At 43.9% G+C, this 23074-nt stretch overlaps 1 protein-coding gene across 6 annotated transcripts; it reads right to left on the bottom strand.

Moving 5' to 3' along the window:
• Positions 1–7932: 7932 nt before the first annotated feature.
• Positions 7933–21085, bottom strand: si:dkey-89b17.4 (zinc finger protein 646). 6 transcript variants are annotated; one of them, XM_026917885.3, is made up of 6 exons: positions 20914–21082; positions 18232–18289; positions 16264–16364; positions 13653–15774; positions 12070–13224; positions 7933–11119 (listed from the first exon to the last, which is right to left on the bottom strand). In XM_026917885.3, the coding sequence occupies exons 4-6, from the start codon at positions 15740–15742 to the stop codon at positions 10249–10251; spliced, it is 4116 nt and encodes a 1371-aa protein (XP_026773686.1). In that variant the 5' UTR covers positions 15743–15774; positions 16264–16364; positions 18232–18289; positions 20914–21082; the 3' UTR covers positions 7933–10248. The 6 variants fall into 6 exon arrangements, with proteins under 6 accessions (XP_026773686.1, XP_026773685.1, XP_034154361.1 ...); XM_034298470.2 differs by adding an exon at positions 11895–11987 and having other exon boundaries at positions 10964–11121; positions 13653–16364; positions 20914–21085; XM_034298471.2 differs by adding an exon at positions 11895–11987 and having other exon boundaries at positions 10964–11121; positions 12141–13224; positions 13653–16364; positions 20914–21085.
• Between the last annotated feature and the right edge of the window lie 1989 nt (positions 21086–23074).

The following is a 23074-nucleotide window of genomic DNA, read 5'->3' as shown; positions in this document are numbered from 1 at the left end:
GTGGGTAAGAGACATCACCTGTATGCAGGTTTCCGTGTCTGATGGGAAGGTTGGCAGCATTAAATTCAGCAGTAAAACACGCTGCATCTCTGACTATTTCAGGAGAAATATTCAGCACATGCATGGGCACACAATCTGAGGAACCGGTCCAGTGCATGTTTCCTCCTTCAGGGCATGGCCTTAGGCGTTGTCCCTGCAAAGAGGCAGATTGTAACGACAGATGCCTCCCAGCAAGGCTGGCGGGTTCGTATGGAAAAACCTGCGAGTGAAAGACAAGTCTTAACGTCAGCTTCTTTGAAATGAAGTCTGTGTGGCCAGTGCTGCAATTCTCAGGAAGCCCTGAGGGGATCTACACATGGTATTAGTGAGGACCAACAATACCATGGTGGTGTTTTACATCGACCACCAACGGGGCACAAAATGGCAAGCTATTGAGGTCTGTGAACAAGCTCTGGAAGTGGGCAGATGCACCTTCTTGATCTGTTTGCGAACACACAGACAACTCATTGTCCAGTGTGATTCACAGTCAGGGCAGAGAGATGTTGTTTTGTTCCTCCTCTGCTGTGGATGAAATGGGACAGAGGGAGTGGGGAAGTGGAAACAAGGAATCAAGAGCCTCAAACACAAATAAAAAAAATGAGGGGCAACTAGAAATTTTGAATCAAGGAGAAAAGGAAAGTAGGTGAATAGAACAAGAAACAGAAAAACAGGAAACTAGAAACCAGGAGACAGAGAAAGTGAGGAACAGAAACAAGGTTCAAGGAAAACTGGAGAACTAGAAAGAAGGGATTGAGAGGAAAAAGTGGAGTTAGACACAATGAATTAAGGTAACCAGGGAAATGGAAAGAAGAAAGTAAAGGAGCTATGAGCTTGAAGTCGGTGGTATACTTCAAATGAAAAAGATGTTTTGAAGCAAGGACACCTTCTGTGATTTCAGTTTGTACTCGTGAGCGTGAAGGTTTTCAAACAGAACTCCTGAAAACTGCGCTTTTGGTTCTGAAACCTCCCGACTGGTCCAAATATCACATGGTCAATTGTGTGACTGCATGGAACGACAGTCCTTGTACTAGTTCATTATTTGTGTGTTTGCTCGTGCACACGTTTGATTTTAACTCGATTATACAACCTTCACAATCTTCTCTTATCCATTTTTCTTTGGTAAACAAACCAACAACAATCTTTTTCTATTGCAGTCATGTTCATTTCGGTGTCAAAACTGCTGCTCTTAGTGAATTTGTCCTGATTATATGATTACAAGATACAAAATAGAAACTTCCAAACCCTGTGCACTGCTTTTAAAACTCCTAACAGCATGACTACTCAGTGGTGTGAAATCATTTCCAGAAATCAAGGTAATAAAATTGTCTTACATCAGAAAGATCATAAAGAATAACTAAGAAGTAAACCGATCAGCTGGTGCACTGCATGATATACTCAGATATAACATAATAATGTTAAGAATGTGATCAAGAGGCGGAGCATCGTGTGAATCTGACCTGCAGGTGAAACGTTTTACGTGCAGAACCTTCACCCTGGCAACACTGAAGTGTTCGAATGTTAGAAACTGTGTGTGGATTGTTCTGGAACTGTCTTCACTTGGGTACAGTTCCTTTCGTGTGTTCGCATTGAGTCGCTTTTATTTTCTCTTCTTGCGCCTGATGTCTCACCTGCTTTTGGAAATTGCTAAAAATAAGTGTTTTTTTCTTTTCAGCTAGAAAAACAACGCATATAATTTTTCATCCAGTTTTCTTCTGATTAGGCACACCGTAACATCACCGTAAACTTTTTACTGTGTTTAAGGGACAGCAAAATACAGCAGCAAGGATCTAATGCTAACCAACCCTAGCTAGCAAGTAAAGCTTGGTGCACACGGTCAGGTCCATAAGTATTTGGACAGTGACACAATTTCGGTGATTTTGCCACCAGAAATGAAGCAATCAGGATGTGAGTGAAGTGTAGACGTTCAACTTCAATTCAAGGGGTTTAGCAAAAAATATTGCATTAACCTTTTAGGAAATACAGCCTTTTTTTTTTTACAGAGTCCCTCCATTTTCACAGGCTCAAAAGTAATTAAACAAACTAACAATCACAAATATTAGGATTATTTTTAATACTTGGAGGCAAATCCTTTGCAGTCAGTGACTGCCTGAAGTCTGGACCCCATGGACATCACCAAATTCTGAGTTTCCTCCCTGGAGATGATTTGCCAGGTCTTTACTGCAGCCATCTTCAGTTGCTGCTTGTTTGTGGGTTTTTCTGCCTTCAGTTTTATCTTCAGTAAGTGAAAAGCAGCTCAGTTGGGTTGAGTTCATCAGACATTTAAGAACTTTTAATTTCTTTGCCTTCAAAAAGTCTTGAGTTGCTTTCGCAGTATGTTTACGGTCATTATCCACCTGCACTGTGAAGCGGAGTCCTATCAGTTTTGTAGCATTTGGCTGAATGTGAGCAGAGAGTACAGCCCTATACACCTCAGAATTCATCCTGCTGCTTCTGTCAGCAGTCACATCATCAATAAACACCAGTGAACCCGTTCCATTGGCAGCCATACATGCCCATGCCATAACACTGCCTCCACCATGTTTAACACATGATGTGGTATACTTTGGATCATGAGCTGTTCCTTTCTTTTGCCATACTTTTCTCTTCCCATCATTCTGGTACAAGTAAATCTTGCATCAGAACTGGTCAGGCTTTTTTTTAGATGTTTCCTGTTCTTGAATGTTACCAGTCGTTTGCACCTTGTTGTAAACCCTCTGTATTTACATTCATGAAGGTGGCTCTTGATTGTAGATTTTGACAATGATACGCCTACCTTCTCCAGAGTATTCTTGACTTCTGTTGTTGTTAAGGAGTTTTTCTTCACCAAGGAAAGAATTCTACGATCATCCACTTTAGTTGTTTTCTGTGGTCTCCCAGGCCTTTTGGTGTTGCTGAGCTCGCCAGTGCTTTCTTTCTTTTTAAGAATGTACCAGATTGTTAATTTGGCCCTCCTAAAGTTTCTGCTCTCTCTCTGATAGGTCTGTTTTGTTTTTTCAGCCTAATGATGACACTTGCACTGACACCTCTTTGGACTGCATATTGAGAGTTCCCATGAACAGCTACCAAATGCAAATTCAACACTTGCAATCAACTCCAGATCTTTAATCTCGTTAATTTGTCATGATATAAGGAGGAAACAGGCCACAGCTGGCCATGAAACTGCTGATCAGTTGATTTTCCACTTACTTTAGAGCCTGTGAAAATTGAGAGACTCTGTAAAAAATGGCTGTAATTCCTAAACAGGCAACATTACCAAAATTGTGTCACTGTCCTAATACTTATGGACCTGACTGTACTTCTGCAGCCACATGAGTGTCATAGGTAGGGAAAGAGGGATGGTATCATAACGTTAACGTGTCCACAAGGGGGCATAAAATGAAAAAACTGCCACCAGTTTCATTTTCAGTGATGCTGCTCATTGAGTGTGATGTAAATTTACAGAGAATAATAAAAAAAGCACAAGTTCCAAACCATTAGCTGAAGCAATGATAATATTAACCCTATATCAAAGGGTTTATTTCCATAGCAGCAGCTTCATATGTTTAATTTTAATTACAATTTATAATTACTGAATGTAATATTCCTTATTTGGACTTGACCCACATTTAAGTTACATTTAAGCCTGCTGCTGAGATTAATTTTTTTTTCATTTGGCATAAAAGCTGCTAAAAGCCTCGAGAGCGACGTGTCCATTGGTTGTTCCCTTCGAAAACGATTCTTTTAAAAAGTTCCCTCTGAAGTAAAAGCGTTTCGGAATGGACCATCGCTTTCAGGCAGCACTTTCTGGACGCTTTGTGCTCATTTTAGAGTTGGGATTATAGTCAGATTAAACATTAATATCTGACAGAAAAGCAGTCTTGGTTGGGAGAACTGTGAGAGGTGGTGTGTAATCCGTAAAAAGCCATTTTTATTGATTATTAAAGGAGAAAAAACACGTCTTTAGTATCAGGAAAATAAGACGTTTCATTATAGTTGTATTCTAATAACACAAAAACACAACCAAGACTTGGGAATGAATTTTAAAGTGTGGCTGTTTTCTCTTTAAGATCATTACTTTCTGTTTATCGTTCGCCTGCCGGCTGGCTGACGCACAGCACTGTAGATACGACGCAGAGATTTCGGAGGCGTTCACGTCGACCTGTTTGTGTGCTTCGCTTACCCATAACCTCTCAGTGGGTCGAGCTATAAATACACACACGAGCTTCCACACAGATGTACACACGTTACTGTTTGAGACTGACTGGCTTTATTCCTTCTGAAAGCCTGGGTGTGTAAACCAGGTTTTACCAGTATGACAGAGGAGATGTGTTTCAGACTAACATCCTGACTTCTGAAGAACTTTTATGCAGAGCTTCTGTCAGTCCATGATTCTTAGTACAGTTATGTAGTTATAAAAGTCTCCTAATTCATTCTCAGTAATCAGACGGCCAACGCCGTATTCTCAATTTCTGCAGGAATTTGCAAAATTCTTCAAGACTGGCTGTTTTGGTAGAAAAAGCAGTAATTATTGGAGACTTGAATGTTGGTTTGATTGTCCACAGGAACAGGATGCACTCGTTATGGAGGACACGCCCTCGATCTCAGATCACGACCTCATTTCATAACATACGCCACGCTATCACATCGAGCGCACAATCACATCCGCTACTGCACACAGTTTTATTGAACATCTCCCAGATTTATGGGCTTTGACGGGTTCACCCTCTGACCCTCAGAACTCAATCAGGTGACTGTCAGCTTTCTGCTACAGAATAACTAACACTGGCTCAATACACTCTAATAATTTTACTGATATAATCACATCAGTGCATTACAATTGCACACGTGCATAGCGATAGGAATTCATCTTTCAGTCAGGATTTGGGTCTCATCACAGCACTGGATAAAGCAGTAAATGAACAGATTCGGGCCTCTGATTGGGTTTCGTCTCCATACCATAGATTTATCATATCTTCTCTAGTTAGACAAGGAAATGTTGTAGGAGTTAAAGGAACGGCTCGCTCCTGGCTCAGGTCTTATTTAACTGATCGTTACCAGATTGTAGATGTAAATGGTGACTTCTCTATTCATACTGAAGTTTGGTGTTTCACAAGGCTCTTCTCTCTCTCTCTCTCTCTCTCTCTAAAATATATATATATATATATATATATACACACACACACACACACACAGTACCAGTCAAAAGTTTGGACACACCTTCTCCTTCAGGGGTTTTTCTTCATTTTTATTATTTTCAACATCGTACATTAGTACTGAAGGCATCCAAACTATGAAAGAACACGTATGGAATTATGTAGCAAACAAAAACGTGTTAAACAACCCAGAATATGTTTTATATTTTATATTGTCCAAAGTAGCTACATGTAGCTTTGCTGGTGACGCTGTTGAGGGCACACTTAACCAGCATGGCCACCACAGCACTTTGCAGAGACATACCGTCCCATCTGGTTTGCACTTAGTGGGGCCATCATTTGTTTTCCAACAGAACAATGACCCCAAACACACCTCCAGGTTATGTAAGAGCCATTTGTCCAAGAAGGAGAGTGATGGAGTGCTGCATCAGATGACCTGGCCTCCACAATCACACTTTCTAAATCCAGGTGAGATGGTTTGGGATGAGTTGGACCGGAGAGTGAAGGAAAAGCAGCCAACAAGTTCTCAACACCTCTGGGAACTCCTTCAGTGTTATTGGAAAACCATTCCAGCTGACTACCTCATGAGGCTGACTGAGAGAACGCCAAGAGCGTGCAAAGCTCATCAAAGCTAAAGGTGGCTACTTTGAAGAATCGAAAATATAAACATATTCTGGGTTGTTTAACACGTTTTTGTTTACTACATAATTCCATACGTTTTGTTTCATAGTTTGGATATCTTCAGTATTAATATACAATGATGAAAATAATAAAGATAAAATGAATAAAAATCACTGAATAAGAAGGTGTGTCCAAACCTTTGACTGGTACTGCATATGTATATATATATAAATAAATAAATAATGCTACCTCTGGGTAAAATTACTCATAAACATGGTATTAGTTTCCACGGCTATGCTGATGACACACAGCTGTATGTTTCAGTAAAGCCAGGATGAGACAGAGGCTTAACAAAAACACCGGATGCTGAGTAACTTCCTCCTACTTAATTCTGAGTTTCTAATAGAAGCAGCTAGAAACAAACTTAAAAAAAAAATCTAAATCTATACATCCAGATTTCTGTAAATCTGCTTTGTGACAATGTCTAGTGTTAAGAGAAGATAAAAACTAGACGGCACACCCACATTTCCATATAAGGACTCACACACACACTCATACACTCATAACACACACACACTCTCATAACACACACACACACACTCATAACACACTCATAACACACTCATAACACACACACACACTCATAACACACTCTCATAACACACACACTCATACACACACACACTCATAACACACTCATAACACACACACACTCTCATAACACACACACACACACTCATACACACACACACTCATAACACACTCTCATAACACACACACACTCTCATAACACACACACACACACTCATACACACACACTCATAACACACTCTCATAACACACACACACTCTCATAACACACACACACACACTCATACACACACACACTCATAACACACTCTCATAACACACACACACTCTCATAACACACACACACACACTCATACACACACACACTCATAACACACTCATAACACACACACACACACACACACACACACTCATAACACACACACACACTCATACACACACACTCTCATAACACACACACTCTCATAACACACACTCATACACACACACACTCATAACACACTCATAACACACACACACTCATAACACACTCATACACACACACACTCATAACACATAACACACTCATACACTCATAACATACACACACACAACACACACACACACTCATAACACACACACACAACACACACACACACTCATAACACAAACACACAACACACACACACACTCATAACACACACACACACTCATAACACACACACACACACACACACTCATAACACATAACACACTCATACACTCATAACATACACACACACAACACACACACACACTCATAACACACACACAACACACACACTCATAACACACACACACAACACACACACACACTCATAACACAAACACACAACACACACACACACTCATAACACACACACACACACACACACACACACTCAACACACACTCTCATAACGCACACACACTCTCATAACACACACACTCTCATAACACACACACTCTCATAACACACACACACTCTCATGGTGTCTGAACTTCTCGCAGGTGCAGGTGTCACTCCACGTTCATGTGGATGAGGCTGATGGGCAGCAGTCATGTTTTATAGAGAATATAAACAATAGAAGCTGTAATTATTAAAAACGAAGGAAACAATTGGGCAGTTAAAGGAAGAAGCACCGTGCTGCAGAACCAGAGTTCAGGGGGTGGAGCCAGCCCTGATCCAGCTCCTCCTACTTGTGAAAGTCAGTGTGTTTCAGGAGGAATAATGGAACAGTTTATTTATTTATTTATTTATTTAAAATTGTTCCATGTTGTAGAGCATGTTGTGGATCTAGGAGAAGTTGGATCAGGTCCAGACTCCATCCTCTGGTCTTTTGGTTCTGCAGGGAGCACTATCGCAGTAGGAGGGGCAAACTCTACCAACATTTCATACAAATAACACGAGTTGTGTTTCATAGACACTCAAAAAACCCCAAACATGTCTAAAAGAGCTCCAATAAAAGCTCCTTTAATATGTGATCTGTAATTATATAAACGGGAGCGAAATGTAATTTTTGTTACGATCACACACAAATGCAGCAAATCATTTTGTTTTCAGCTATTTATTTTCATTACTTGAGAGCGTTAAGGTTATAATCCAAACGAGTTTTCTGTTAGGAAATGAATTATCAAAATGTAGTTTTAAAAAAAGTGTATAGTCAGCAGTACATATATATAACGCATGAAAAGAGGGAAAACAAAAAGAAAGGTTAAACACAAAATGGAAATCTAATATTCGTCAATCCTTCCCAAATCAATGCACCTACGATTGTTATATAGTTCAGCTTTTTTTTTTTTTTCTTCCTCACCTAATTTTCAGGTTATAGGAACATATATTTATATACACACACAATTTTAACTGTGCTCTTTTATATAATGGACTCGGTAACACCAGTGCTTCCTGGTAATAAAGGATGAAATGAAAAATGCAATTAAATAAAAAAAAAAAAAAAAAAAAAAAAAAGATACTAATAAATACAAGGGATACCAAAAGAAGAAAAAAAAAAAAAAAAAAGGAAAATAAAAGATTGCCCAAGTGATTGTAATGTTCACAAAAATTATCCCTTAAAAGTGTGAAACAGAGGCACATCCATGTTTTTTTTTTCAGGGGAAACGACTGTCACGAGGACGGAGTAACGATACAGTGACACTCAATCGGGAGAAACACACATTATTACAGCTCCCTGTCTATTGTACAAGGGAAAGGGGGTGATTTGAGACACAGCCCAATCGCGTTAAAAGCATAAAACCCAGGAGAGAACTGCGATTAGTCACAAGAACAAATGTTCTTTAGGAGTCCCGGCATCCTCGACTCCGAGTCGGTCGCGTACTGAAAATAAAAAATAAAAAAATAAATGTGTGGAGGAGGGAGATTTCCTAAAAACTAGCATTATAGGGGTTAATATAAATAAAAACGCATACTACAGTGATGTTTTTATAAAAAAGTGTTCCTGTAAATAATACAGTCAGAAGTACGATACAATACAAGGTAAAACCAAAATGCCAGTACAAGCCTATCAATATACACGTTTTGCTTTTTTTTTTTTTTTTGAAAGTTTCCTTTTTTTGTTTTTTAATTCTTCCCAAAAAGCACAACCTATCATTTTTCTATACACTAGCTATTTAGGCGCTGCTTTTTCTTTTCTTTTCTTTTTTTTTTTTAAACAAGGGTTCTTTAAAATTACAACGCGCAACAGAAAGCAAACCGCAATTCCGTCATCTGCAGAATGATGATAATATTTAATAATAGTAATAATTAATAATAATAAGGTTTTGAAGCTCGTCGTCACACACAAGTTAGAAAAAAATTAGAACATCAGAAGGGAGAACTGAAAACAAACACCCTTGAGAGTTCTACACAACATGGCGACTGCAGTCAGTTTTCAAATATGACCTATAATGCGGTCAGATCTAAAACCTACACATACATCAATCTTACAAGGTGTATTTTACACGCGTTTGTTTCACCAGGAAGTCGGTTGCGAGTGAGATTTTTTTTACGTAACACAGAATCATTGCTGACCTGTCTGTCGGAGGATGAAGGTGCGACTTTAACTAATAAAATTCTAAACTTCGTTCTCTTTATGAATACTTAAATCAGGATGTGATTAAATCTAATCACTGGGGTGGCATCAGAAACGGATCTGACCTTTAACCTGTGATCTGTGGAGCTGTTCTGGATTATAATGTGCTGTTTCGCTGGAGGAAGCGCCGCGCCGAACTCTTTACGCTCGGCGGTAGGCGTGTGCCGACGACCCGCTAGCGATGTTTGTGCGTGCGCAGAAAAATTCCGCGTTCCAGTTTTCTGCGCTCAAACGATTTATAAAACGATGGATCTAAACCGTGATAAAAAAAATTTTATTTACACAATATGTCCCTTACACCAAATCCAACACTAAACATTTCAGTCTTTGGTGTAAGGTGGATACTGCGTCTGTACTATTGCTGGAATACCCTTAAAATAAAACCAGACGTAAAAATCGTGAGGGAGATCGCTCGGCACGTGCCTGCTCCCGCCGTAAAGAGTGGGAGCGATCGCTTCGGGGTGTGGATTGTAGACGTAAATCAGGTGAGGTGAAGTCTTCAGGATGGACAGAGGTGATATAAAACAGCTTAGCTCTTTCACTTCTGCATGGAAATGGGTGGGTTAGTCCTCTAAAACCTAAACAACCTGCTCATCTGAAAAATAATAATAATAATAATAATAATAATAATAATTATAATAATAATAATAAACCCCTCCCCCCCTCCCCCCCACAGCTACGGTATCTAGAAATGACTTTTTCTTTTTTTTTTGGCACCTCCAGAAACCACGTCACTATTCTCCACTAAGAAGTTCCTGCTCCCCGGGGTGTGATTTATATTATATAAAAGGTCCAGTTGGCATCGCCAGGAAATTCGACGTGCCCATGGGGGCGCTGCTGTTGTGGGACCAGTGGACTTTTTGGTGATGTCGCAGGTTTGACTTGCTGGAGAATCGTTTGTCGCACTGCTGGCATGAGAAAGGTTTTTCCTTGGTGTGGATGCGACGGTGGCACACGAGCTGCGTCGAAACGCGGAAGGCTTTCCCGCAGTCGGAACACTGATACCGCTTCGGCTCTGTGTGTATGCGGCGGTGGTTTTTGTACGCCATCAGGTTGGAGAATTCTTTCTGACAGGGGCTGCAGTAGTAGGTGCCGGACTTGTGGCTGTTTTTGTGGTTGAGCAGGGAGCTGGCGTGGCGGTACCCGCGCCCGCACTGATCGCAAACGTGCGACTTGTGGCCCGCGTCGTTGCGGCTGCGCTGTGGCGGATTCTGGTGACAGGCCTGCATCAGGGTCAGGTCAAGCCCAGAACTCCATCCGAGGTCGGAACTGCCGCCAGAGGAACCTTGCGGATTCTGCTGGTGGGAGTAGTGTGAGGATTTCTGGGCTCGTCCGTGTTGCATCTGTAGGTGCAATCGGAAGCTGGTCTGACTCGGGAATGTGCGCTGGCACTGCGTGCACGTGAATTCGCGCTCCTTCTGGTGGAGCTGGCGGTGGTTCTGAAGCTGAGAGAAGACACGGAATGCCTTTCCACATTCCGCGCAGCGGTGCCGCCGCAACTCCGAGTGGATCCGACGGTGATTTTTCAGAGCGAGCAGGTTGGGGTAGGTCTTGAGGCACACGGCGCAGTGATAGATGCCGACGGTGTGTGTGTTTTTGTGGTTCAGCAGAGAGCTGGCGTGACGGTATGAACGGCCGCACTGCTCACATCTGTGGAGGAAAGAAGAGAGGACCGTAAATCTCTCGCTCCGGCTTTTAAAAGCTTATTTTATTAGTGACCTACGTTAACCTGTATGTAAAATAACCTGACAGTGAAAGCTGACTTATGTATGTACAGGTATATGATCTTTAATCCAGCTGCCAAAAACATTTAAAATGTTGGACAATAACAAAATTTGGTAGAATTAATAGCTAAGCTAATTTATAATAAACATTCTGTTTTGTTTACAAGGCAGTCCTTTCACAATTTTACTTAAACAGTCAATACAAATTCTTCATGTAGCCAGTAGGACACAAACCTCATCATGACCATCTGCAAACAGAATTTACTTTTTTTTTTTTTTTTTAAGCATTTTTTGTGTTAGTAAAACATGCGTTAGTAGGTGTACTGGTCACACAGACTTCCAGAAGCAAATATGGATGTTCTGTACACATGAAACACCACATGTATAAGTCCCAGGTCTGGGTCTGCTAGTCACTGAAAGGCTGATTGGGACCACCACATTTAAATATTCATGTCTCAGGAGACACAGATTCTGTTGAAACTGTTTTAGCTCCCACAGTTAACGAGCTAGTCACTTAAGAAAGAACAGTGCACACATTGTTTTGAAATTATAATCAATAACAAAACAGCAGTAAGGAAATCTTTAGTGTAACACAAGACAGAAAACATCTAACTATTCAGTATTACAGATTAAAATCATGGCAGCCTAATATTCTAGAGCATAATGCTAACTGAAAGTAAAGGGGTGGTGGGGTAACTTATCTGGTCTCCACTAATCATACTGTCCAAACTTCAGAAAAATCCGAATTCCGGCACGCGAATGGTCCCGAGGAAGCCGGATTGGAGATCATATACCTGTAATAGACACGTAGAGACCCGTGTGATCTTTACTAAGTTCACTTCAGAAATCAACGAACAACTAGACGTAAAAACTCACGTGAACCGGCACTCTTCTGCCCCTTCTCTCGAGGTGCTGGAAGTGTCCTTCCTCCTGTACTCGTTGCCTACCTGGTTGTCCCCGCAGCGGTGCCTGGCCAGCCCAGAGCGCCCCTGGAAGCTCTTCCCGCAGGTGGGGCATCCGAATCGGGCGTGTCCCTCCTCGTGGACCCTCTGATGGTTGCGCAGGAATCGGGCCAGTCGGAAGGCTTTCCCGCAGGTGGAGCAGATGTGCCTCTTCTTCTGCGTGTGGATGCGCATGTGGTTGCGCAGCGCCATGTAGTTGGTGTAGGGCTTGTCACAGTAGGAGCAGCTGAAGTTCCCCGTCTTGTGCGTGTTCTTGTGGTTCAGAAGGCTGCTGGCATGCTTGTATGAGCAGCCACAGAGGTCGCAGGAGAAAGGTCGCTCCTCGCGTTCTGGAGATCCCAGGTCCCCAGGTTCCATGGTCAAACTAGAGCTGTTGAGGGAGGCTGAGGAGGAAGGAAGCTGGGCGCTGCAGTTATGCGAAGCGAGGTCGGAGGAGGAGCGAAAACATTCAGAGCATCCGTTGCACTCGTAGCTTGGAGGAGGAGGTGCCATTGTCGGCTGCACACTCGGACCTGGAAGGTCTTTGCAAAGTTGGTTGGTAGTGTGAGTTTCAAGCTGCCTCTGGTTCCTAAACCCGCGTCCGCAGTCTTGGCAAGAGAACTTCTTGAGAGCAAAATGCATACGCAAGTGGTTCTTCATAGCCAGACGGTTGGGGTAGGTGGAGTTGCAAACGTTGCAATGGTACTCGCCGATCTTGTGCAGGTTCTTGTGATTGGCCAGACTGCCAGCGTGACGGTAGGTGCGGCCGCATTGATCGCAGGCAAAAGGGCGCCGCCCACTTCCATCGTCCACCTGCTGGGCCCTCGCACCGGCGTACGGCTTCTTAAAACCTTGCGGCTGGCCATAATTGGGCATCATCTGGGAAGGGTTCTGCATTTTAGGGTCCCCCATTCTCATCGGCTGCATCTGAGAGGGTCCGCCCTCGTAACGTGATCCGTTATGCTGGTTCATGCTTTGGACGCGCTGGTCTCGACCTCCTGTTTTGGCTCGGTGCTCTTCGTGCAGACGAAGATGGTTGATCAATTGCTTTTGGATCTTGAAGGCTTTGCCACACTCCTCGCACTTGTGCCTGCAACACACAGAAAGGAAAAAACACACACAAAACCAGAAGTGGTGAGAGGAGAGCCATGTCTAAACACACAGAATAAAAAGAACACGACAGTGAAAACAATGCAGCACACAGCATGGATCTCTTACAAATACAGAAATGGCTACACAAAAGATCAAATGGGACAGATGTTGTGCAATACATGTGTGTGTGCGCGCATGTGTGTGAGAAGGAGAAAGAGAGCGAGTGAGTGTTGCCCTCGTCTTTTTTAATGGAATGGGTTGTACACGTTTCTTTAACATTCACAATTGGATTCAAATTGTATTTTTTTTCTGTTTCAGTGATGACCTGGATAATCACGAGTGGGGAACTCAATACATACACAGTCAAAGTATGCAAAGAGAACTACACAGTTAGAGTATAATAGGGCACATGCAATGCTGGCTAACCTCTTTAAGTCAAAATGAGTCCTCTGGTGGTTCTTGAGGGCCAGCAGGTTGTAGTAGCGTTTTTGGCAGACAAGGCAGCGGAAGACCCCAGTCTTGTGCGATTTCTTGTGGTTCAGAAGTGAGCATGGATGCCTGTAACCCCTCCCGCACTGGTCGCACCTATGTGGCCGATCGTCCGAGCCGGACATTTGCCGGTGGCCCACAGCGCTGCTGCTGGTCCCAGCACCACCACTCATCCCTTTAGCTCCGTTCAAGTCTTTGCTCAGCACTCCGCCTCTCCCCTTGCCTGGGCACAGGTGAGTGATCAGGTGATGGCGATCTGCAAAGAACATGCCACAGTCAACGCAAATGTGGTTCCTTCCATCCATTTTGCCATTAGCACTAGAGCTGCCGCCCCCCAAGCCCTGTCCAGAGCCACCCGGTCGAGGAGGTCCGTGGACCAACTGGTGATTAAGAAGGTCGTGTTTTTTACTGAAAGTCTGGCCACATATACTACAAACCAGCAGACTGGCTTGACTACCCTCTTGCCGCCTCCTCCACTCTTGCTCACCTACAGGTGAAAGGGAGGAGGAAGGTCCGGCACCTTGGTTCAGGCCATGGCTGCGTAAGTGGCTACGAAGGGCCCGAAGACTTGCGTAATGGTTCCCACAGACTGTGCACTGGTAGACTTCACCATCATCTTCTTTGTCTTCGATTCTCTTAGACTGGCCTCCCTGACTTCCTCCATACTGCTCTTGTCCACGTCGCTGGCGGCTGCCTTCTTTGAGGCTGGAGCTGCTTGCTGGCAAAGAAGTACCACTTGAACTGTGGAAGCCCATGTTTCCCATGTAGCCGTTGGACATACTGCCCTGTTCAGCACACATGCTCCGGTCTGATTGGCGACTGTTCTGCGGATGGCCAGAGTTGCCCTGAGCCAGCGAGCCATCAAACCGGTCATGGAACTCCAGTGAGTCGAGGCCGCTGCTATGGCCACTGTCTGGAACGAAATGGGCAGCGTCACCGAGATTACCAGAAAGTGAGATGGGTGTCGTTGCGCCATTCTCCTGATCCTGAGAATGCACAAAGCCTTGCTGGGAATCTAGGCCTGTCATGGGCTCGGAAGAGAGCCAGTCACCTTCTGAGTTCATACCCTGAGAGTTTGGGCGGGATTTGTGACTGCGGAGGTGGCTGTGAAGCGCTGCAAGGTGAGGATACTCCTTACAGCAAACGGTGCACTGGTACTGCCCTGTTTGATGACAGCGCTTGTGATTAACAAGACTCCCTGCATGCCGATAGCTTTTTCCACACTCTTGACACTTGAACCTGCGGTCTGCGTCATCAATGGACGAGGACTGCTGCTGGGATCTGGATTCCCCGCTGGGCGAGGACACAGATGGCTGGGAGTTGGAGCCCAGGCCATCTGAATTTAGGATAGAGGGTCCCACTTGGGCATGTGCTGAGGGGTGAGATTCATGGGTCAAGTAGTGCAGTTTGAGACTTTCCACATCGGAATGTCCAGACCCACAGTATGCACACGTATAAATGGGGTTGTTGACAGGAGGACCTAACATCTGATCGTAACGTTTGTCAGGTAAAGGGGGAAGTGGAAGAGGGTCGCCAAGAGCTGGGGTGTACGGATTGACCGCTGGGGAACGGACAGTGCTGAGATTGTGTGGCACTATCCCCGGGAAACTACGTGTCAGCCCCAACGACGACGATGCAGCATTATGCAACAGGATGTGCTCCTGAAAGTCACTCTTACTGGGTAAAGAAACCTGGCACAGGTGGCAAAAGCAGGCTGCCATGTCGTCGTTTTGGGGGGCAGGGGGGCGATGTTCGGACGACGCCTCCGGCACGAGGCTTCCCATGGACATCCCAGGAGGCTTGAACTTGGAATGGGTGCGCTCATGGGCCCCGAGCGCTGCCAGATTGCTGAACTGCTTGTAACAGACGGTACACTTGTAAGTGCCTTCCTGATGGGACTTCTTGTGGTTGACCAAGCTGCCGTGGTGCCGGTAGGTCCTGTCACACTGGTCACACTTGAACGGCCTGTCCCAAGCATCTTCGGACCCCGGAGACTTCTGCTTGTCGTGGTCGTGGCCCGCCATCATGCTGCCGCTGCTGTTCAGGTGGCCCCGGTAACCTGTGTCAGAAAGATCTTGTGCTAAGCCATAATCCCTATCTTCATCAACACCATCCTCATTCTCCTCTTCAGCTTGTGCACTAGGAGACAGAGTGTGAATGCGGAGGTGGTTCTTCAGGGCTATTGCATTGGGTAGTGTTCTGGTACACACTGGGCACTGGAAAGAACCCAGCTCGTGGGACTTTTTGTGCGACGCCAAGCTACTGGCATGCTTGAAAATTCGTCCACACTGTTCACATTCAAATCTGCCAATCGCTTCTTGGTGATAGTGGGCTTTCATATGCTCCAGAAGACTAGGTGTACTTGGGCATATCATGTCGCATTCTTTGCAAGGAAAACCCTTGGCACGATTCATATCATGCATAGCCATGATGAGAAAATTGAAATGGAAGGGGAAAATGTCCACATAAAATGATCCTCGAACATAGAAGAAAGGGGGGGCAATGTGTGATGCTCAGCTCTCTGCTTCTGTGGTATCAGCCATTTTACCTGGGAGGCAGATTTTTCGCTCCAGTCAGCCTTTCAAATCCACTCGGATCCCGGCGGTTCAGAGAGCGTCTGGACAGATGCGGGGCGCCAGATGGGGGAGACTACGAAGACACAAAAGAAAAAAAAAAGAGACATAAAAAAATTCTAAGGAATTTACCCACACCTACAAACAGAGGTCCAAAATATGAAGAAAACCCCATTTTGAAAGGGAGGGGAAAAAAAGAGCCTTGTTTATAATTTTTTAAAAAAGACAAATATAAATGTGTTGCGTTGTAAAATCTGATCTCCGTGCAGAAATGATGCTGATCATGTGATGAGGTGATGAAGTCACTAATCTGTGATATTTAATCTTCAGATTTGACATTTATTCCACTTTGCAGTTATTCATCTGTGTAGCTTGAGAATATTTGGTGAATTCTGAACTCAATAGAAAAGCGTAATGCTTATGACATGATTATGACATCACTGATTAAAGTCTTTACAGCTTTAGTGTAGCATAACAAGCTAACTAGAAGTGACACTGCTGAATCGTTTCTAATAGTCTCTAGTGAAGGAACTGGATATTTTGGAGGGAAATCCTTCTCTAGTTTATAGAGGGATACACTGAAAGTGACCTGCCTGAGCACTTCTTTTATCTCCCTCCTAAACGTTAAGGCTCTGTCTGCTCCAGCGTGGATTCGGAGTCTGATAGGCGTTAGAAAGTACAAAGTGACACCTGACACCCGCTCCCGTCGGCTGCCTGCCAGGGTCTGTTGTACACTGGATCAGATTCCACATTCCAACTTCTGGAGGTCTTGGACCACCGTGATGGCACAGGAGTCGAGGTGAGTTACGCAAATAACGAGGGGCTCAGCTTCTTTTACTATTGATTCAAGCACAAATCTCATTAGTTATCTGTCTCAAATAGATTGTAGGATGCGGTAGAATATTTCCGTCTGTGGATGAAGTGGAGCGAGGAGATCCGGTAGGACAGAGCCGCAGCGTAGATCTGGGGTCACTTAAGCCGCCAGCTTTTCCCATCGGAGTACAGCGATGGAATTTAGGGAACTCTTAATTCCAACTATCGCTAACGCACTCGCTAGTCAGAATGTCAGAACTGACGTAACGGAGATTGTTCGCCTTTTTATCGAACTTGTACTTCAGAACTTCCTGAAATGTCAAAATCTACAGTACGCGACGCAAACACAGCCTCAACAGACTAAACGGTACGATGGAGACGTTCTGCTTGTTGTATTTCAGATCTTTATTACCAAAATAAGCTAAAACACGGTTTATTAAATGATAGCTACTACAATCGCCGAACTGTCAGCGTGTATTTACCGTGAGTCTGACATGACGTGAACGCGCTGCAAGAGACACGGTTCGTCTTTCTCTTTCTCTTCCAGGTCCTTGTTCGCGCATTTAGTTTATCGTTAGCGCGCACTGCAGCTGATCTCCACGTGAGGAACGTAAGATTTAACCGTATTTAAGAAAAAGTCCTGAACCTGAACCACAGCACTCCAGCAGACGATACCAGGGTGATCACGTGCACGGTGTATTATGGAAATGCCACACATTCCGTGTGTTCTGTGTGTCCATCTGGATTCTTTTGCTCCATTGAGTGTGTTAAAACACACACACACACACACACACACACACACACACACACACACACACGGAAACGCCAGATGGGTCCAGAATCGCAAAACGATCACGTTACATTACACCGTCCTCTGTAGTTGGAACTGGGAGGGAAAGAGTGTGTATGTGTGTGTGTGTGTGTGTTTTATTTCTAGGTCACTGGACATTTTTAATAAATTCATTCAGTGGTGAATTCTCTGTAACCAGCTACGAGGCACATGCCGATATTTTCATTCTCGTATCGGAGCAACAGCCTGAGCGCTATATTTCAGAGCGTGAGTATTTCTACACGGAGTTTATTTACACCCACACTGTGGCTTGCGTCTGATTGCGTGTTGGTCATTGTACCTGAAAGCGGAGGTCCTTACGTCTGTCCTTACGCTGCAGTGACCGTATTGCGAAACATCTGTGAAGAGAACAGTGCAGCGTGTTTAACGGCGTTATCGGCATTACACTTATTCAGGAAATTACTCATAACTGTACAGATACATTATAATATTACTGTGACAAAAAAAAAAAAAAAAAAAAAAAGACTTCACACTTTGTGTCTGCGTCGTATAATCTGTTTAAGACTATCTGATCTAACAGAAATAAAACAATAACAAGAAACAAGTGTGAAAAATTCTTACAAACAATCCATCCTTACTGTGTTCATGTGTGTGTAAATCTTTAAAAATAAAAATCTCACATTCTTCTCACCATGAGCTTAAATCTAAAGGGGTTTATATTTATTATTTCATCCCAGTTTACGTTGGGTTTATTTATTTTTAATGTGTTGTGCAGTTTCTCCCTGAAAGGCGGCGTGTGATCAGAAATCCGGTGTTTGCGCCTCACTGAACGCTGCAGAGAATAAAATCCGGGTTTTTAACGAAGCCTGTAAGTTGATATCAGCAACAACGTAAAGAATGTTTGCGCTTATTTTGAGGAATCCGGCACGGTCTGCACTGTGATGATGTGCGTGTTTATTATGACGGGTTTTTAAACTCTGAATTTCCCTCGGTTTAGTCGCTGGCACTCCGCTTCTTATTTCCCTTCTGAACCGAGACAGTGACGGGCCTGTTCCGGACACACGGCGAACACACGCCCACAGTCGCTCTCTCTCTCTCTCTCTCTCTCGATCTCGCTCTCTCGCTCTCTCTCTCTGGGACACGGTCAGACCTCTGCCTCCGAGTCGGGCTCTGAGACGTGTCCGAGTCCAGTGGTTTCTGTTATTACGATTATTTGTGAGCGCTGCAGTAGAGAGACGGAGACGGAGCTCACACCCGGAGCGTCTGAGAACAAATAAAACACTTAGACGACTAATTTGCATATCGCAGCTCCACGTAACGGCACGTCAACAGCCATCGACTCACATCACAACCCCGATAAACAACTTTAACAGCATCTGATGATTCACCCACGAGACGTTAGACGTGAGGAGAGTAAGAAGCGTGCGGGAGAAACGTGCGATGCTGACTGGACCGATTCTAACGTAAACCGCTTTATACACATAAACACCACCATCTAAGAACTCGTCAGCCTTTTAATAAAGTCGAAAGGGTGTAAAGTTTGAGAGGCAGCCCGAGGAACGCTCAGACAGCAACTGCAGAGTGTTTATTTACGTTTGTAGATATCATATTTTGTTTAAAAATTTTAGATTTAAAATCTGAGTCTAGCAGAAACACTTAAAAGTTGTGACTCGATGCTGAAAGGATGGAACAAGCAGCACTGAGAATAAATTCAGGATTTATTATAGTTATTTATTTATTTTTAGGAAAGTGATATGAGATAATATAAACAGTTAAAACCCCTAAACAGCAGGAATAACTGTATAATCCGATCAGAGTGATTATAACCGCTTCATTTTGGTATCAAAGTCACAGATGATGGTAATGTGACACCTTTAATACACACGAGTTAACTTATTTACATATTAAAATTTATAATAATAATGATGATGATGATGATAATCATAGAGAGTCAGGTTAACCAGGTAAACACGCACGCGCTCAGGTGTGACCTTGGTCTGGGAGACAGCTCTTCTCTCCACATTTACTCAAACAGCACCGTTTCTATTTGCAATATAGAAAAGCAGCGCTCCGGCCCGCGGGCTGCGTCCCAAACCGCGCGCTCTCGCACTCATCTGTACGTCAAACTAGCACACTACCTGCCGTCTCCATGGTGACGCGCGCGCCTGGCACAGCGCTCTCCTCGCGCCCTACTTAGGGGTGTAGTGCGCGGATTGGGATGGAACCCGTCTTATTTTTCCCCCCATTTTTTCCCCTCTGAACGAACTGGGCAGCGTCAAAAGGCCGATATGCGCCGAATGTGCAGAAAACTTATTCTAATTAATGAATCTGTAAACAATACCAGTGCACATCATTTATCCTGTTAAAGCTGAATAACCACTGATGATATAGACGCGCTTTATTTTCCCGCGGATTCCTTATTTTTTTTGCTTGAGAGAAAAAAAAAAACATTAGCTAGCTAGCTCGGCTAAATTAGCTTAGCCGAAAAATATGTTGTGAATAAATAAATAAATAATTTTTACACACATATTTAGAAATGACATATAAATATACAGCGTCACGTTTTAATATTGCAGGAAATGCAGTAAATTTCCCTTTAAATAAAAAGAATATATAAATATAAATATCAGACCCGCGCCCTGCTAGTTAGCTCGCTAGCTGGCTTTGTGGGTGTAGCTAGCACAGCGCTAACCAGCTAACCCTGGCTAGCATAGTTAGCATGCTAAGTCCCGCGCGATGTTGATATAAAATATTACCGGATATGCATAATAAAAATAAAGATAATACTAACGGAGTGTTTAAATTAGAGGTGACGGATGTTTCTCTCAGCATCAGTGCAGTGTGAGGTGAATATGCTAGGCTAACCTGGCTAAGCGGCGCTAGCTGGCTAGCTAGCTGTAGCTTTGAATCAACACAAAGCTCCGCGGCGGTGTGTGTGTGTGTGTGTGTGTGTGTGTGCCGTTATCTCACCGACTGGAAACCATTGTTTTAAATAAAAATAATAAATAAAACTCAGACTTACCCGACAGCAGGGGAACCGATCAGCAGGTCTGTTCTTTGCTAATCTGCGCGCGCGAATTATAAACTCATTCCCTCGCCATATTTATTTTTTTTAAACCCGCTTCAGTGAAAGCGCTCGAGCGACGACGCCGTCTTTTTTTTTTTTTTTTTTTTTCTCCTCAGCCCTGTTCAGCGCACACTTCCTGCAGGCTTCAATGGACTCTCAAGCGCCTCGGTTGCTCTCTTTCTTTCCGCACCCGTATCCGGGCACATCCCGCCCTCTTCCGCGCTGTGACGTGTCATCATGCCGATCCCGGATTGGTGTACGTGGTTCGTGCTCGCGCTGAGTTCACCAATCAGAGCGCGGCTTTCCGGTCGTGACGTGGCGCGCACAGGAGGCGGGATTGTTTTTTTTTTTTTTTTGACACAGAGTACGGGTGGGGAAAACAGCACTGAGGCGGATGGATGGATGGAGGCGCGCTTTACCGCGTCACTCTGTAAACACACCGTCAGACCTCCATGAAGTCTGCCTTTGTTTCCTCTTCCCAGAGTCTCAACCATGATATTAAACCTCATGTGCCATTTAAACCTCACTTTACCTTAGAAAAGCTCGTGCACAGCTGAGTTAATGCTCCAAAGGCTGAAGACCACACTCATCATCACCATCATCACCAACATCACCATCATCACCATCATCACCACTGTCACCATCACTATACCATCATCACCATCATCACTATACCACCATCACCACTATCATCACCAACATCATCACTATACCACCATCACCACCATCATCACCAACATCATCACCACCATCACCATCATCACTATACCACCATCATCACCACCATCACCAACATCATCACCACCATCACCATCATCACTATACCACCATCACCACTATCATCACCACCATCACCATCATCACTATACCACCATCACCACTATCATCATCACCATCACCATCATCACTATACCACCATCACCACTATCATCACCAACATCATCACTATACCACCATCACCACCATCATCACCAACATCATCACCACCATCACCATCATCACTATACCACCATCATCACCACCATCACCAACATCATCACCACCATCACCATCATCACTATACCACCATCACCACTATCATCACCACCATCACCATCATCACTATACCACCATCACCACTATCATCATCACCATCACCATCATCACTATACCACCATCATCACCATCATCACTATACCACCATCACCACTATCATCATCACCATCATCACCACTGTCACCATCACTATACCATCATCACCATACCACCATCACCACTATCATCATCACCATCACCATCATCACTATACCACCATCACCACTATCATCATCACCATCACCATCACCATCATCACCATCATCATCACCATCATCACCATCATCACTATACCACCATCACCACTATCATCATCACCATCACCATCATCACTATACCACGATCACCATCATCACCACTATCACCATCACTATACCACCATCACCATCATCACCATCACCATCATCACCACTATCATCACCAACATCATCACTATGATCACCATCATCACCACCATCACCACCATCATCACCAACATCATCACCATCATCACCATCATCACTATACCACCATCATCATCACCATCACCACCATCACCACCATCATCACCATCATCACTATACCACCATCACCACTATCATCACCATCATCATCACCATCACCACCATCATCACTATCATCACCATCATCATCACCATCATCACTATACCACCATCACCACCATCATCACCAACATCATCACCATCATCACTATACCACCATCACCACCATCATCACCAACATCATCACCATCATCACTATGCCACCATCACCACTATCATCACTATCATCACCATCATCATCACCATCATCACCATCACCACCATCATCACCATCATCACTATGCCACCATCACCACTATCATCACCATCATCACTATGCCACCATCACCACTATCATCACCATCATCACCACCATCACCACCATCATCATCACCACCATCATCACCATCATCACTATGTCACCATCACCACTATCATCACCATCATCATCACCATCACCACCATCACCACCATCATCATCACCACCATCATCACCATCATCACTATGCCACCATCACCAC

The sequence above is a fragment of the Pangasianodon hypophthalmus genome, chromosome 23 (genome assembly GCF_027358585.1).
Source record: "Pangasianodon hypophthalmus isolate fPanHyp1 chromosome 23, fPanHyp1.pri, whole genome shotgun sequence".
NCBI lineage: Eukaryota > Metazoa > Chordata > Actinopteri > Siluriformes > Pangasiidae > Pangasianodon > Pangasianodon hypophthalmus.
Note: the sequence above shows the minus strand (reverse complement) of the source record. Positions and strands in the feature narration are given on the sequence as shown.

Bases quoted from the DNA above. Each gene is read 5' to 3' on its own strand.
- si:dkey-89b17.4 (XM_026917884.3), bottom strand. From the start codon at position 16,144: ATGGCTATGCATGATATGAATCGTGCCAAGGGTTTTCCTTGCAAAGAA. The intron at 13,225-13,652 runs GTTAGCCAGCAT...TGTGTGTTGCAG, and splicing joins ACTCATTTTGACTTAAAGAG to GCACAAGTGCGAGGAGTGTG. The intron at 11,120-12,069 runs GTGAGTTTTTAC...TTTCCTCCACAG, and splicing joins GCAGAAGAGTGCCGGTTCAC to ATGTGAGCAGTGCGGCCGTT.